Source organism: Gymnoscopelus microlampas, assembly GCF_963454915.1.
Source record: "Gymnoscopelus microlampas genome assembly, chromosome: 17".
NCBI classification, from domain to species: Eukaryota; Metazoa; Chordata; class Actinopteri; order Myctophiformes; family Myctophidae; genus Gymnoscopelus; species Gymnoscopelus microlampas.
The window spans coordinates 20,848,618-20,866,968 of NC_139954.1; the positions used below are offsets into that span (position 1 = coordinate 20,848,618).

At 42.6% G+C, this 18,351-nt stretch overlaps 1 protein-coding gene across 5 annotated transcripts; it reads left to right on the forward strand.

Moving 5' to 3' along the window:
- Positions 1-1,239: 1,239 nt before the first annotated feature.
- On the forward strand, positions 1,240-16,408 carry LOC311064226 (POU domain, class 2, transcription factor 1-like; the record flags this gene model as incomplete). 5 transcript variants are annotated; one of them, XM_084084056.1, is made up of 14 exons in its annotated part: positions 1,240-1,285; positions 7,337-7,399; positions 8,381-8,514; positions 10,061-10,240; positions 10,338-10,470; positions 10,611-10,702; positions 10,825-10,998; positions 12,070-12,210; positions 12,436-12,591; positions 14,537-14,722; positions 14,845-14,956; positions 15,044-15,374; positions 15,493-15,590; positions 15,707-16,408. In XM_084084056.1, 14 exons carry the CDS (start codon positions 1,240-1,242, stop codon positions 15,985-15,987), a joined length of 2,127 nt encoding a protein of 708 aa, XP_083940182.1. In that variant the 3' UTR covers positions 15,988-16,408. The 5 variants fall into 5 exon arrangements, with proteins under 5 accessions (XP_083940182.1, XP_083940184.1, XP_083940183.1 ...); XM_084084058.1 differs by having other exon boundaries at positions 10,341-10,470; positions 12,070-12,211; positions 12,446-12,591; XM_084084057.1 differs by having other exon boundaries at positions 10,341-10,470.
- Positions 16,409-18,351: the final 1,943 nt, after the last annotated feature.

Below are 18,351 nucleotides of genomic sequence, written 5' to 3' on the forward strand. Positions count from 1 at the left end.
TTCATGTGGTTAAAATACTGGTCATCCAAAAGCATTTAGTGTTGGATGTAACACTAAGAGACATGACGGAGTTGATACTGTATAGTTTAGATATTACTGACAAATATTGGCCATCTACAGATATTTCTAGTTATGTTGTAATAGTAGTAATCTCTTCATTATGGTTAATCTTCAAGATATTTGCTATTTAGCTACTTTCATACAGTTTGGAATTATGACTGTCTTAATGAAAATGTGATATTGAAATATATTGTCTGTGTCAAACTGCTTTCACTGTACTTTTTCTCAACTGCCAAAGCATAAAAACAGATAGATCATGAGTCATGACGGATATTTACATTTTCACCTAAGGCCTAGGTTTTCATGCGTTCATATTTGATTTGACAACACACGCACGTCGCACGCACACACACACACACACAGCTGTTCAGTTGTTTTTCCTTCGAATACTCTCTGGAAGTACAGTACATAGTGCAGACCTGCCCCCCTGTTTACATTAACCACAGCAATTTAATATATTAAAAACTTGTTAGTAGAACTAGTTTGAAACTAAATAATTATATTTATTTCCAGTATGATTTTCTTTATTTGCATATTGTATTGTATATGTATGTTATTTCATGTAACCTATAGGCCTATCTCAAAGTGGGGTCTGGGGACCCCCAGGGGTCCTTGAGGGAGTTCCAGGGGGTCAACTAAATGACGGATAGTGGGATTTGTACACTCTCAGGGTTACATTAACATTGATTTTACAATATAAATTGGGGTCCCAGAGATAGAAATGCCATTAAATGGGGGTCCGTAGCCTAATGCATGTCAGGGGGTCCTTGAAATTAAAATGGTTTAGAAGCACTGCTAGAGCCCTAAAAATCTTTTAAGAGAGTCCCTGGCATATCTTTTCAAATGGGTTTCCGTGGGCTAAGAAGTGTCAAGTTGGGGCCTTGACATGAAAAAGTTTGAGAACCACTGTAGGCTACTACTATATAGGACCTATACTAACCATAAACAAGCCTGCAACACATCGTGTATGATCCTGACCACTGTTTAAAACCAAAGTCACTGGACAGTTATTCAAGTATAAAGTTGAATTGATACTGTATGAAAGTAGCTTCTGCGTCGTGTGTGCGTGCATATGTTTGTATGTACAATACCATGCGTGCAATTCCGCGTGTATTTATGTGCGTGCGTGTGTGCGTGTGTGGCACGCTCGGGGCTGGGATTGCGGGTTAAATATTCAAAATGGCGGACGGAGGAGCAGCGAGTCAAGATGAGAGTTCAGGACCAGGTAATCATTACAGCATTTTACATATTCATACTCATATTCAAACTCTCTAACTCCACAATCCAAAATGCACACAACACTGGCGAAAATAGGCTTATTTGACCAAATAGGCATGGCGATAATAGTAGGTTTAGTTTATTTATATCCAGCTGTAATTTGACAAGAGGAGGAAACGGGCTATTGCAGTGCGACGGCAAATTACAGGGAAAAACATGCCTCCCTTTGTGTGATTAGACCGCTGTATACGCCGCTACATATTCATACCTCTGTCGACAAATACAATTTAGCATATTTTATTAGTAATCGCCGACGTGACTCTTGGTTCTTGGATGACACATTAACCCATATCAAAAATGCAGTTTGGGTTGAAATGGAAGTAGCAAGCAGGCTAACGTTAGCCAGCCTGCTAAAGGCAGGCAGCAGGCAGGTCGGCTGTGCTTTGTGTGTGTTGATGCACACAGACGTGAAGCTTTTGAAAGCGGTTTGCATATTCATTTTTTAAGGGTTGAGCGGGGCAGCGTACTGCTGCCTGGATCGCACATTTACACACGCAAATAAATTAACAATACGACATGTTGTTGCCCTAGCTGTGGTTGATGATGATGGGGAAGAATAGTTTTTTTTACTAAGCGTGATTTTATAGCTGTGTGCCTTTTTTCCCCTTCTTGTGCCTTTGTGTGCTCGGTGCTGCATACAGGCAGGCTGTTGTGTTATTCATGTGGGCCTCCCATCCATCCCCGGCACACACACACAGGACCAGAATGCGGAGTGTTGTTCAGCATTATAAACTCGAACAACTAACGGCAATTTTTTGGACTTCGTCGCCTGAGCCTTTCGTAACAAATGACGTATTTTCAACTGAAATAAGTGTCGACACGAAACACTTTTCCCCCCAGTATAGAATAATATTTCCACCCACAGTGCTTTCTTGGCTTTAATAGTTTTGTATTGAACTGTACTTTCTGTGCTTTTTTTGGGCAAACTGTTAATAAAGTATTCAATTGTAAAAAGCCGACCGAAAGGCTCGCGCCACGGTGTAATGGCTAGTGCGATATTATTACATTATAACGCGAAGTTAAGGTCTCGACTTGCTTTTGCCAAAATGAACTGACCTAAGCTATAACATTAGTTTGTTGTTCCGTTCTTTTTGGCAAGTGATATCGCGATGTATTATGATTATGAATTGCGGATAATCGTCAATTTAGCACTCGGTGCCGGTGGTATTTAGTTTAGGAGCCAAGTAACTTTCCTAAACTAAATACCACGAGTGCTAAATGCGAACGGGTCGCAACTTGGTTCCAGAATTTTCGAATGCAGTTGAATTGTTATCTTTTACATTGTAGTGTTAAATGGTGCATTATTGGAGCAGTCGGCTTACATTCGTGATGTTTCGCATTGTTTTTCGAAGGGGAAAAAAGTGCGCGTTGGTACAAGTTTTACAACAAGTCTCACAGTTCCATTCAGTTCCAGTGCGTCTGTCTGTGCAGGCGGGTTGAGTTGGGGGGGGGGGGGGGCGTTTATTTTTCCTCAACAAATATTCATTTCGCTGTTTTAGAATAGCTTACATTTAGGAATGTTGCAGTTAACAGACAAACGTGCATTCATTGTAATGCGAAGACCAAGACTGTTGTATGATGTAGTTTGACTAAACGACTGTATTGGCGATGCCGTTTTCACAGTTTAAAACATGGGTACCTGTGCAGTGTGTGCATTCCCCCCAAGGCCCGGGGGGTGGTGAGGCCCACTTCCGGAAGGCCACAACAACAGGCAGGGCATTCTAATTCCCCCTCTCAGTCTGTTTAATAATAGGGCAAGTCACAGCTTGCGGATACCTCGTTCTCCCCTGTGGTTTAGCGAATTTGTTTAAAGGGGCAAACCGACCCTAACAACAGCATAGAGACGGTTTTAGCTAAATGAAAACAAGTGATAGTTCCCATAATCCCATACATACTATGAGGACAAGAGGCACTGGCTGGAATGTGTATGCAATTAATACAAGTTTAAACAAATTTAAAGTCTGCTTTCAATTAATATTATTTTCTAATATGTAATATGCTTAGAATATTTAATATGCTTACAACTAATTCTATCTTCGTACAATGATCCAATGAATTGTAACATGAAACCCTTGAAAAAGACAGCTCTGCCAGGCTTGGCAATCAAATACCTGAAATAGCCAGGCTTGATAAACAAATAACTCAAAAAGAATACACTACAGAAGGTCTGTTGATGACAAATGTCAGTATTGATGACATCCAAACGTGCTAATGATTTTGATATATTTCTTTCTAAATGGAAAAACAATAGGCTACTATGCCTTCACAGGATAACTTCATGTAGGTCAGGTGTGCTATCATAGGTTTAGCAATGCAGTTCCTTTTCAGTACAATCAAAAGAGAAGCACTTACAGTAGGGAGTGTTTGTTGATATGAATTAATGCATATGGTGCTTTTTGTCTAAAGAACATGGTATAGAAAAGATATTCCAGTACTGTAGCCGATCTGCTTAACCTGTGGTTGCATTCATGGTCTGATTCATGTTGTCGTTTTGCAGTCATAATATATTGTGAGAAATTATATCAGCTGTGTGAAAATGGCCTTCTACTCAAACCCTGATTGATTTATTGACCTAGGCTACTTGGTGTACAGAGGAGAAATCTTCGCACTTGGGCACACTACTAAGGCACACTAAGGCACACTTTTCTCATTTAATCAGTTTTACTGTTCCACCCTCATTCCATCCTAGGAGTTCCATCATGAATATTCATTGATGTAAACACAGTCATCATGAATAATGCATAATTCCCAGTAATAGATTCAAGACATGGGCATCTCAAAGTATTGAGTAGGCCTACATGAAGGCTCCAGTCAAACAAGCTGTTGCAGAGTGGAGGAAGAGAATCATAACTAATAGCCTTGTGTGATGCACCAAAAAAGATAACGGTTTGTTTCTGACAGCCTGTATAGGAATGAAAGGAATTTAAGACAGAGTGCCAAGAAAGAATGCCTTATGAGCATAGAGAAGTTGTGCTCATAAATATATATTACGCTGTAATAGCATAGAATAGTTAGTAAACAAAGAATATGATAGATTACCATGCCAGATTAAATGTTAGAATACAATACAATTACATACAATTAACATAACTTTGGCAATTTGAGTACAAAATTATGTTCAATATTTGTATTCTTACATACACAAGAGTAAAATTATTTCATGTCAATACATATATAATAATATACATGCAGTAATACATTAGTAACTTAATATAGAACTGTCTCCAATCCTTTGTAGGGGGGGGGGGGCATGTCCATACTTAGGATGCTGTAAATTGAGTGGAATATTAATGTGCTTATTCATTTCTTCACTGTCTCCCATGTTGAATCTCTGTACTAATGTGCTAATGAGCTACATATTTAAAATTTGCTATGGCATAAGACATCGTTCCACAGTTGAAGTGTTGTACACTATTCTGTAAATGTAAGCCTACATCATGTAGCATATCTTTTGTTTTCACATTTGGTGAGAGAACCAATATGTATCCCATGAAGATTGCAATTGAGTCTGCATATTGACTATGACTATTGGCATTTGTTTCTGGGTCTTCCGTGTTAAGATGCTACATTATTCTGTACTGTACAGGCTAAAGTGGCTTACAGTGACTGGTGACAGTTGATGAGTATTGTAGAATTAGAGTGGTCATTTTGTCTTGTGGGTTTATTTCAGTTTATCTTTGGTTGAACTTCCTAGAATTGACCTTGAGCACAATTGCTCATTGATTAGGTTACTTGTCCAATATTTCCTCAGCACTCTTGTTACTGTTTATGTGTCATGGTCTTACGAGAGACTATATGGTTTACTTCCTGTCTTGTGTAAACCTCACCATGCCCTCTTGGTCCCGTTTGTTTTGGTCTGATCTCTCAAGAACAGATTCAGAGCTTCGCAAAATGCAAAAGTGAAAAACCCTGGGGGCGCTGTTTTTCCTTTTTATTTGACGATGGGTTCAGAGATTGGTTTTGGTCAAATAAAGCTATAAATACCTTTTTGTCAAGCATGGACTAAGTGGATGAGGAGGTGCCCAGAATTTTGTCCAGGTCAATATTTTTGGAACAACCACATAAAGGCCAAACTTCAAGATCTACAGCACAGCCATTCAGCTCTTGTCATCCTAATCTCCATTTATTTGACACCTGTGCCTCACCATAGCATGCTTGTTTCTCTGGCACATTAGCTCTCAGAGCATGTTTTAAAATGAATTAAAAAGAGCTCCGAAGTGAAATACTAATGGAATTTAAAGCTAATCTAAATATGCTAATCTTCAAACACTTCATAAACATAGCCAGCAATACCCACTCTCTGTAGTTGTTCACTGTGGAATGCTTTAGCCACAGGGGGTGTAGCAGTAATGACGGGCTCGTGGTGGATTAATGTGGAGTTATTTATTTCCGATTGAGCGAGTCCCCCCCTCCCACTCATGCCCCCCTCCCCTCCCGTTAATAGTTGGGCCTGGTTTCCATGACTCCTGGAGGTGCTCCGGACTGAGACATTCTATTATCGCCATCTCTCCTCGCTAACATGCTCAGACCACCGCCGACAGGCCTCACGTTGCATTCTGGGATATCTTTAGCCCTTTACCTGCTCTTAGCTAATTACATTTTTGGCTGTTCACTCACACAATAATTGGCCTTGTGCTGTTGCTGCCTCTGCTGTGCTGAGTGCTGGTTTGAGCACAATTTTTTTCTTCCCTCCCTCCGTGTCCTCCTTATTCCCCTGTTTTTTTATCGTCCTCCAAAAGCCATCCAATTAATATGCTAATGAGCTGATAAATATTTATGGGGGTTTTAAATTATGCAGAAAGCTTTCAGAGCCCGGTGTGAAATGCGTCGCTCGCAGGACTTCAAAGCCTTGCATCGCTAACGAGGCAGGGGCAAATTTGCATACGGCTTTAATCAGCTGAATACTGATTATCCTTCATTATAGTGGGGTGGGGGGGGTGGAGGGGAGAGTTAGAGGAGGCTGCCAGCTGCACTCGTCGTTTCTGTTTCATTCTAGAAAGAGAGGCAGAGAGAAGTTTTTCTGAAGTCGTGACAACCCTGGCACACGAGAGACAGAAAGAAAAGAGGGTGCAAGGGCAACTTGGGGAGTGTTAAAAGAGGGCGTCAGAGGGGGTAAAGAAAAGACAAGGGAGAGAGAGAGAGAGAGGATAGGAGAGTTGTTTGCCTCAACCCTGTTGGCTTTCCCAGTGTGTGTATCCCAGTGTTGTTCACTGGACCGTGTGGTGGACAGTGCCACTGTGTCTGTGTGTGTAGCTGTAGTTGTATTGGATTCTGCTCGCTGACCAGTGGAGAGTGAACAGGGGGAGGAGTGAGGGGAGGGGCAGAGTGCCGGGCAGCGGGCACCCATTCTGAGGGTCTGCTCTGCACAGACAGTTTTCTCCTGGTAGCTCTTGCAACCATGCTGGAGAAAACGCGTGAACCAGAAGAGGGTGAGTGATGGAATAAGTGTTGAGGTGTGCTTTTAATGGAGGGTTGTTGGCTGTCGTTGGAGTTGTTGTGAAACTCTTCGCATTGGAAAAAGTCAGTTATTACAGATGTTATTTGTATTTATTCAACATAGTAGTAGTAGTAGTAGGATTAGTTGTGTGTGTGTGTGTGTGTGTGTGTGTGTGTGTGTGTGTGTGTGTGTGTGTGTGTGTGTGTGTGTGTGTGTGTGTGTGTGTGTGTGTGTGTGTGTGTGTGTGTGTGTGTGTGTGTGTGTGTGTGTGTGTGTGTGTGTGTGTGTGTATACATATACATATACATATACATATATACACATACATATATAAAATAGCACTTTTTTCAAAGCACTTGCCCTAATTAGTTTTTCTATTGGCTAATTGGCACTGGCAGTTGTCTTTCAGCGCGCAGCATCTTGTTTTTTTTATGTTGAATGTAATTGTATTGTGTCAAACAGTAATGGGATAATTGATAGCTGATTGTGCAGGTAAAAAAAAACAACTACTTTTGAATGTAGAGGTTTCTTACTCTGTCCCCTTCTGTCTGTCTCCTCCAGATTCCAAAATGAATATACAGTCAGGAACTAAATGTGCAATGGAGAGCATTGGTGGAAACACAGGTGGGTAACCTGCAACTTTACTCTAACTTTTCTTTTTTGGGGTGTCAGAATTGGAGAAAAGCTGCCTTCTACAGGCTGAATCAACAGGTTTCCAAATGAAAATTTGGCCCTGAACATGTTATATGTGAAAGATGCTTATTGTTATTTGCTTTTGACAATGAAAAGTATTCCAGAATGATAAAAACCCTAATCTTTGCTGTCATTTTTGTGTAATGAAATGATTAGTCCACACTGTAATTTGGTCCCTCTCTTGCCTATTGAATATGAACATTGATTTCCTCTGCCTTGGTGCTTGAGTGATTCTGTAATATAAATTATTGTAGGAGTGAGCAATGAGCATTGTAGGGCAAATATTCAATTGCATGATATTTATGCTGTGTAATGAGGTATAAGATTTATACTGACAATGTTGCTTAATGTGAATATTCATACAGGACTGTAATGTTAATATTTAATGCTGTTGTGATTTGCAAATCAAATTCACCAGCTTAACATTCCAGCAGATTTATGGGAGCATATCATGAAATAGTGATCCTTCTTAGCTATGCTGTTTTTTTTACGCCTTGAAATATCTTGCGTGCTAAATGCGCCTTAACAATGTTTTATTTGATTGATTGAATACTTTATTAACCAGTTTGTTATCATCAGTATGGTAGTGCAGTCAGAAAAGCTATGCTAAAAGGATAACACAAAAAGCCCTGGGGGCTTGTTTCTATTGTGGTCCATTGCACCCAATTAATCAGCAATACAATACATTAAATCTGGGCTTCAGTAGTCTGATATTACTTGTAGAGGTCTGTGTGGCCTGTTAGTCTTGTGTTCTCCGTGTCCATGTGAGACCTTTCACACTGGACACACTGCCAGCCACACCAAAAGTCATGGAAAACCCCAAATATACACATGGCTTTAAATTGTGTGTATGTGTGTGTGTGTGTGTGTGTGTGTGTGTGTGCGTGCTTGTGCGTGCGTGTGTGGGTAAAGCATTTCCCGGTGCTATCCTCAATGAGCTTTTTCTGTCCTTAGGTGTCCAAACAAATGGACTGGACTTTCAGAGGCAGACAGTGCCAACCACAAGTGCAATCACTAACGCCCATGCACAAGCCCTCCTCCAACAGGTAACTTACCCACATACCCCTGCCCTCCTGCTCCACACACACGCCATAGGCATGTCTATACTATATTAACATCTGAGTTCTTGTTTCCCTGACTTTCCAACAATAATTAATGAATTAATCAGAACATTAACAAAACAGGTGACAGTTATTCAATTTGAGGTGCACTTTTTTATTATCTTGGCTCCCAGTACCCAAATCTTTCTACAATTTTGGATTTACACGGTTGTTGCAATGAAAATGAGGTAGGAAGTTTGACTAAGAGGCTTGCAGACATGTACACGCACATGCAGAAAGAGTTCCATTTAAACGAACGAGGCTCTCTTGGTGTCGCCTGGCAACAAGGCAGATTAATCAACCCCGTATGCTAATTAGCTGCTCTGCGGTTGCTCGGAAACAGATGGTAGAGAATATGCAAATCTATGCAGAATTTACATGCACTGCATAACAGTTATTTTAATTAGCACCCCCTTGTCTCTGAAGGCTGCAGTACATTTTAAACACCCACCTTCTCACTTGCTTTTTAATTTAAATCCTCTTGCTCTCTTAAAGACAAAGGACTCATTCTGTGAGTCTAGTTTGGGTGTCAGAGTTTCTGTGTGACTTTGAATTCCTTGGCCTTGTTCATTTGTATTTGAGTGGGTCTGTTTATGTTGTTTTTTATCTGGATTAACTGCACCATCTATTTGCTTTTCATCCAAATGAATTTGGACTGTCCATCCACTTGTCTTTTAACCCTACCATCACGTTTCACAATTTTTCAGTGTAGCCTACACTGTCTGATTAGGTCTCCTGACAAGGTTGTCTCAATATCGCATTCTGTCCTTTACCTCTACTAGTGTAAGTCGGAAGAATCGGGTGCTCTTCCGACCTCCGTCCAGCAGAGTGTGTTGCCCCAAACCCAGTTAATGTTGGCCGGGGGACAGATAGCTGGAGTAAGTGGCATGTTGCCTCCTTGGTTTGAGTTAGAACTTGGCCCTAGCCATGTATCTGGGATCAGTTGATACTCTCAAGAATACGTTTGAAGTGATTTCTGACCCTGATTCAGTGGCTACGGCAGTTTTCTTCTCTGCCTGCCTGCATTTTTTTCTTTATTCTTTATCCCAGTGGTGGTCAGGCTATGTCCAAATTCTTCCACTGCAGAAGGAGCTGTTTGGACATAGCCTTGTGTGTCTCTGCACGCTTGTAATATCAGGCCAACCACATGACGCACCTGGATTCCATGTTTTTACATCAATGGCTGAGTCCATATTTTATTTGTGGAGAGGAGACTGGATGTTTGAGCTGCACCTGCACTACACAAGAGGGAATGTTTGTTATGCATGTGGGCTGTGAGTTTGTGAATGAAATCTTCATGTTCATTTGTACTTGTGCCTGGCTCAGCCAAATGAGTCCTCCTCCATTTATCTGTCTGGCCACAGTGTGATTACACCATTTAATTTTTTTTTAAGAATATTTAATGTTTATTGCTGACTTTTGACCCTCTTCCTAACCCCTACCTCTCCTTGTCTACTACCTCTTGTGCCTACTGTCCGGCTTCCTCCTTTAGCTGACCCTGACCCCGGCACAGCAGCAGATGTTGCTCCAGCAGGCCCAGGCCCAGCTTCTGGCGGCAGCTGTACAGCACTCAGCCAACCAACAGAACAACACCACTGGAGCCAACATCTCAGCCTCTGCAGCCACGCCCATCACCCAGCTGCCCCTGTCACAGCCCATCCATATCACCCCAGTAAGACACACAACACGCACACACACACATACACGTACATACACACACACACACAATTGCTGGCTATATTCGGTGATATTTTTCACATTTTGTCCAGCAGCAATTACAGCAGCTACAGCAGCAGAATCTAAGTATGCCCCAGTTTGTCCTGGTGCAGCCCGGCCACCACATCGCCACACCACTACAACCTGCTCAGTTCATCATCTCACAGTCGCCGCAGGGCCAGCAGAGTGCGTACTGGCGTTTGTCTTTTCTCTGCCTGTAAACAGCAAACATAAAACGTTGAGGTTTAAAACATTATATTGGGTTTTAAATTTGTTCCTGGGATGTTACTCCTCGCCTTACTTCCCTGCTCTCTTTCATGCTCTAGGCCTCTTGCAAGCCCAGAGTCTTCTAACTCAACTACCTCAAAGCCAAGCCAACCTCCTGCCTACCCAACCAAGCATCACCCTTGCCACTCAGGTCAGCAATGATGAACGCAACTCCTTCTTGACATTATGAAAGATAAGGCAGAGTGTCTGAACAAGCTGCCTAACATAACCATGTGGTATAATCCATGTTTTGTATTTGTTTGTCCTCTACAGCCAGCGACACCAACCCGTACGATAGCAGCCACCCCCATCCAGTCCCTCCCCCACAGTCAGACACCACCCAAAAGGTTGGATACCCCCACCATGGAGGAGCCCAGTGACCTAGAGGAGCTGGAGCAGTTTGCCAAGACCTTCAAACAGAGACGGATCAAACTGGGATTCACACAGGTGTGTGAGGAAAGGAAGTAATTCATAAAAAAAACAAGACTGGGGGGCTGGGCTATTTCGATGATCTATGGCACAGGGTGCAAATTGAGTTGGGGTGTTTCCCCTCCAATTTAGCTAGTTAGACATCGCTTATATGGGCGGTCAGAATCACTGTGGTCGGAATCACAGTACTCGTGGGCTAATGTCTTCCCATAAGTGATATCGTGACATATCCACTTAATATTCACATTAGGTTGTTTTTTGACAGACACAGCAGGAACAGACCAACTGAAAGCTGTTAGTAGCTTAAAGCCTGTGCATAAGATAGCAGTGCACCTTGATTGCGCCAGACAACATTGCATTTTAAGACCAAGCCATTGATGCTAAATAGGCATAAGATAATTTCTTATCTAAAAAACGTGGACACAGGGTGTGCAAATGACATCTGCATGGGTTGGAAGATATCAATGATAATTGCGCAGTCCCTTTTGCGCCACCTTGCGTCGGGCAAAGATGGGGCCCACAGAGACTAACAACAGTGTGGCCTTCCTGTCCAATCTTCACCTAAGTTAGTATTATGTGCAGTTTGTGAACAAGCCACACAAATCACAATGTGGTGTTCAGTGTGGAAGCCATACTATACAGGCTGGCTACTTGTGTCCATGTGTGGTGATGGTCTATGCCTCATTTGGTTTTTAATCATTTATAAATACTTAACCAATAAGAAAAAGTCCTTAACTAAAACAATGTTGTTATAACTAAGAGCTGCGTTGCAACCTTTAAAATATTAATACATATATATGTATAGATTGTCAACTATGCCACAACTTCATAAGTTTCACTTTTACCTCTCCTCAATAAGGCTTTCATGACTAGAGTGATTCTGGTTCATGACATCATGCATGTAGCAGTATACAGACAAACCCTGTTCTAGACGGCTTGCCTTACACCCATGCCATTAAAAAGGACTTTTATGCGTTCTGATTCCAGAAATCAAGAAAAATACATTGAATATCAATATAGAGTTTGCACTAACTTATGTTTCTCCACCTCTCTCCATCTCATGTGGTTGCCTTCCTTCGCTCACTCCAGGGGGATGTTGGCCTGGCCATGGGGAAGCTGTACGGGAATGACTTCAGCCAGACCACCATCTCTCGGTTTGAGGCCTTGAACCTGAGCTTTAAAAATATGTGCAAACTCAAGCCGCTGCTGGAAAAGTGGCTCAACGATGCAGGTTTGTCCCTGAACTCACCCAGCCAGTGTGTTGTCAGAGAAATGGGCATGGGGTGTAACCCATTTATGTGTATTATGTATGTTGTATATGTGCTTTTCTTTTACAGGCTGCATGTCTGTGCTTGCCACTACCTGCCTGGCTGCATTGCATGCCATGGCGATAAGCATGAATGTACACTATAGTGCCCTGTCTTTACCTCTATCCCGGTCCCTTGCGTCTGTGCTGTTTGTGCAGAGAACCTGACGTCTGACCAGGCCCTGTCCAGCCCCAGTGCCCTGGGTTCCCCTGGCCTTGGCATGGAGGGGCTCAACCGCCGACGGAAGAAAAGGACCAGTATTGAGACCAACATCCGAGTGGCCTTAGAAAAGAGCTTTATAGAGGTGAGCGACTCACATTTTGTAAGCACATTTAACTTTTTAGCGGTGCCAACCGCTCTACATTTGACCGTGACTCCGTGTCCGTCCGTCCGTCCGTCCGTATGAGCCCGGGATGAGCACGGCAATGAAGCAACACATACAAACACACGCACACACACACACACACACACACACGGACTTGGAGAATGCCTATGCCATCTCTCCTCTCATTGGCCACACGTGCCACTGGTTATCAAAGAGGGGTCCAGGGACCCCCAGCCTATGTTATGTCCGTCCGCCCGTATGAGCATGGGATGAGCACGGGATTTTAAACAGCTGTAACTCCAGTTTGAAGCATGCCACCAAGTCCAAATTTGGTATGTGGACTTAGACCACCAATAGGGACGAGCATGAATTGCCACTGGTTATCAAAGAGGGGTCCAGGGACCCCCAGCGTATGTTATGTCCGTCCGCCCGTATGAGCACGGGATGAGCACGGGATTTTAAACAGCTATAACTCCAGTTTGCAGCATGCCACCAAGTCCAAATTTGGTATGTGGACTTAGACCACCAATAGGGACGAGCATGAATTGCTGAAGCCCCGCCCCCTCTGTCTTCCCATTGGCTGGCCTTTAAACAGCCATAACTCAAGTTCGCAGCATGCTACGGAGTACAAATTTTGTACATGGACTAAAACCACCAATAGGGACGAACTGTAATTTTTTTAAGCCCCACCCCCTCTGTCTGCCCATTGGCTGGGCTTTAAACAGCCATTATTCCAGTTTGCAGCATGCTACCAAGTACAAATTTGGTAAGTGGACTCAGACCACCAATAGGGACGAACTGAAATGAGTTAAGCCCCGCCCCAAAGGCACCGCTTCCTTCACACAGGGTGTGATTTTTTTCTATTATTATTATGTATTTTATAATATTGTCAAACTCCTGTTGTTCCTTTTTATTACTATTTAAAAATAAAATTATGAAAATTTTCACGACTTTTGTGTGCCACTCTTGGTGAAGTAGGGCATTAATGTACAAATAATCACAGAGTATACATTTGGACACTTTTGATGACATCAGGGATTCCCATATCTCCAGTTGGACGGTTCCTGAGATACACGGACACACACGCATGCATTTATAGATGCCGTATATAATGTAGATGGTGCCTCTTTCAGATACACCGTCCAGCATAACATTCCACACACAACACTTCTGTGGATGAGGTCGAGTCTTGCTATGCAAAGAATGGAGTATTATTGTGCCATTTTATATTGGTACAGTGGCACAATTGAAGCTTGGTCAATCGGTGAAGCCGATGGGTGGGTTGGCCATTATGGCCAATCAGAGAAGCCGATGCCTGTTCAGATCATCAGCCACACACACAGATTCGGTGTGTCCTCCAAGAACCTCCACACATGGGCATGAATGGGAGACAGACAGACAGACACAGACATTAGTGGACAACCGCCGGTCTGACTGAATTAGCAGATGGCACAACACATACCCGGGTCATCGGCGACACATGCCAAGTTTGCACGCCCGTCCACACATGCACACAGATTTAGTGAATTATAGATTATTATTATTATCATTATTGGAAATCGTAGTGTGTCACATTATTTTGTGGAGATCACTCTAAATATGAGACCACCTCAAAACTTAATTAATGCATTAAATTCTCACTTCAATAGAGTTGCCCCATCAAATAAATAGTCTAGATGCATACTTTGAGGAAGGGGAAATAGGAAGTCTGAAAAAAATCACTAGTATGATCCAAACTCTGATTTAGATTTTGTAACTTTGAGTATATTTATAGAAACCGTTAAAATCCCACAGAGCACCTACATTAGACTAATCTACCGCATTCTACCTCTCTAGAGTGTCTCATTAATCTGCGGTGCTGCGTTTGATGTATCCTGGCTAACTCATACTGAAAGGGAATCCCGATGTCTTTGACCTCTTTAAGCAGAACCAAAAGCCTACCTCTGAAGAGATCACCATGATTGCTGACCAGCTCAACATGGAGAAGGAGGTGATTCGGGTCTGGTTCTGCAACCGGCGGCAGAAAGAGAAGAGGATCAACCCCCCCAGCAGTGGCCACACCGGAGGAAGCACCCCCATCAAAACTATCTTCACCCCCAGTAGCCCTCTGGTACAGACGCACACAATCTGTCCGTCTCTGTCTGTGTGTCTTCTCTCTCTCTCGCTCTCTCTATCACTTATATTTTTGTATTTATCCCATTCAGTCTCTCATATCTCTCTGTTGTCATCCAGGTGGCGAGCACAGCAAGCCTTGTGAGCAGCCCCATTAACACACCCACCACTCTGACTGTAAACCCAATAATGCCTCTCACCAGCACCAGCGTCTCCGGCTTGACCTTCACAGGTGTGTGTGGGTAGCTTACAGTATACATGCATGTACTGTACGTATGACCGACTACATATTCACGTTCATCACATTGTTCCTCCCAAGGTACAACAGTCGGAGTGACAAACACGGCGTCGGTCATCTCCACTGCACCTATGATTACCATGGCAAGCTCTCCCTCTTTAAGCACGTCCCTTACGACTGCTCTGTCCACGTCGACCGACACCAGCAGAGCCCTGGAACAAACGATCTTCACCCAAGCGCCCACATCCCTGGCCACCACTTTGGGGACGGGCCAGGTGATGGTGGCCTCGCCGGGGCTGTCCGCTGCGCTGCAGAGTGCTGCCCAGCTACCAACCAGTGCCAGCTTTGCTGCCATGGCGGCCGCGGCCGGGCTCAACCCAGGACTGATGGCCTCCTCCCAGTTTGCACCAGGGTTAGTGAAAGCCATCTCCAAGAACTTGACGAATATCTTTCACTGAAATACTTATTGTGCTGATCAACTGTATGTCTATCAGCCTTGCTGTGTGTTGACTGTATATCTGTGTGACCAGGGCCTTGCTGAGCCTCGCTCCTGGTGCTCTGGGCAGTGCTCTGAGTCCTGCCCTCATGAGCAACAGCACTCTGGCCACCATCCAAGGTCTGTTTAGTGGCAAGTACATCAAGTTTTCTTTTATCATGCATTTAAAGCACATAAGCACCCCTCACAGTCAGCCATCCAGCTCATGATGATGTTGCCTCAACTCGTTTGCCATCTTTCTCTTGCAGCTCTCGCGTCGAGCAATGCTCTCCCCATCACCTCCCTGGATGGTGGGAACCTGCTGTTTGCCAATACCTCCGCGGGCGGCACCCCCCACCTAGTGAATGCACCCCTCTTCTTGAACCCCCAGAACCTGTCGCTGCTCGCCAGTAATCCCGTCAGCCTGGTGTCGGCCAGCGCTGCAGGGGCGGGGCACCTCCACCTCTCTACCGATGGCCACCACCAAGCCACCACAGCGGCCGTGCCAGTGTCGGCCTCCACCATTACCACTGCCTCTAAGGCTCAGTGAAGCACCCCCTGTTTCTTATACGTTGTGCACTTCTTTGTTAACCACACCGTATAGAGAACCAGGAGGTTGTTTGATCTAGGCTTTATGCTTCACTCCTCCCTTTTTCATCCATCATTATTTAAACATTTTGCTGCCACCAAAAAGATATCCGCCTCTAAAGAGGCTTGGATTGATTCTCTTTATCTTTTTTGCCGTCTTCTTTTCTTTCTTACTTAAAAACGTTTTTTTATTTTTTTAGTTTGTATTTACATTTTTTGGTTGGCCCCTGTGTCACATTCAGTGGCTCGACTGGTTCAGTTTCTGGCCTGTCACTCCTTGTGAATCCTGACCTATTATATTCAGGAAGAAAATAACCACCATCAAGGTGTTTGTTTTTTTCACTTCACATTTTATGTGTATATACAGTATATGTACATATATACAGTGTGTGTGTGTGTGTATATATATATATATATATATATATATATATATATATATATATATATATATATATATATATATATATATATATATATATATATATATATATATATATATATATATATATATATATATATATATATATTGTGTATATGCATACACACACACACACACACAATATATTCATACATATATATGCACATGAAATACCTTTTTCCCTTCTCTTTCTAAACATTCTAACCAAAAATTAACTACTAATTTCACAATATACATCATCACTAATGGGGATTGGTGTGTTGCCCCTATCTGTAGTTTTATCTCTTTTGGATTCTGTTGGTCAGGCCTTGACACAAATCATATCAGTTATATATTAGAGAATCTCAGTTTTCTTTTCTTTTAACTATGTGTTGACACTTTCAGAACTTTTAAAAATCTAATATGTTAAGTTAAGATTTAACTCCTATAACAATTTTTTTAATCGTGGTTATAAGGCTTTATAAAAACAAAGTAATAAGTGGCCGATATAATGGTTATCATTGCTTTAAGGACCTTAAGGGACCAGGTGTGTCTCTCCGGTTCTCTCTTGTCTGGAAACACTGAGTTTTACATTTTGCTGCAGTGGTGAACTGGCCGCAGGAGCTTTTGTAAAATTGACGTCTGGGCGCGATCCATAGACACTGATAGGAAATGACTGAAAAATCATAACGTTGAGAGCTTTAAAAAAAATAAAGAGCTGCATGCGTGCAGTTCCACGTCTGATTGAGGGTGTCTTGGTGGATGGCAGTAGTCACAGGGAGAGATGTTGGATTCAGATGCCCAGAGTTCAGTCATTGTATGACACAAGTGCTCTGTGGTTGACTGCGCTCTCTTTTTTGGACTCATGGTCATCATACCAGCAGTATGTTGACGTTGGGTAGTGGGGGGGGGGGGGGGGGGGTTTGTCTGTTTTTTGAAGTACCGTTGTATCTACTTGTGCACAGTATCTGTACCAAAAAAAACTGGATTGATGAGCTGCAGTCTGCCTGTTTTGGAGGAATGAAACTCGTTTTGATTTGAAAGGTCCGTTTGTCTGCAGTCGTTTGACTGGCTCACTTCAAGATATACCAAAAATATTTGTTAAAACAGTGTGTATAGTCTGTGTAGCTTAGCCTAGTCAATATATTTATGAGTACAAAATCTCTCTCATAGTGGCAAAAATAGAGAAATGCAATATTTTGATGATCACTTTCCAAAGACCTTTTTTCTTCTCCTTTCTTTCTTTTTATTGTGGGGGGTGGGGGATAACGTTTCTTCTAGCTCAGCTTTTAATTGGCAGCACAAGTGACCAAAAAAGATCAGGATTGGCAGGTCAAGGTGTGAAAAGGTAGTTTTCCTTTCTAATAGTTTCTGTGTAATTTAGCTGTGTTTGAATGGTAGGGGTTCTGTTTTTTGGGCCTGGCCCTTAAGGCTTGATCCTGGTTTCCTTTGAGGTTCGCCAAGTTATTTGATCTAGGACAACTTTCGTATTTTCTTTTTAGGCCAGTTTAGTTTTCAACTGTAAATGAAGCATATGTGAGTGCTGTCTGTTTGGTTTTGTTTTCTACTAATATTCAGCCATGAAACAAGCTTGAACCAAAGTGGTTTTCTCACTAGCTGCTGTGCCTGGGTGAGCACACAAGATGCCATTCACATTCATCACTAATTCCACTACACACCGCTGGCAAATAATTTTCCTCCCATGCCTATTTCGATACTTTATCCATTCCTGATCTGTTGCTGCTCGGTAAGGATCACAGAAACTTAGCTTTAACAATTCGCTGCTTAAGCTTCTGATAGAGTTGAACTGTTGAGAGGCCTGCATGTGTTTTTATAGCTTTATGACTACATCCTGGTAAAATCTGGGTTTGTGGTTCCATTCTCCTTCCTCTGGAGGGCTCAACTATTTTAAAAAGATACCACTGATTA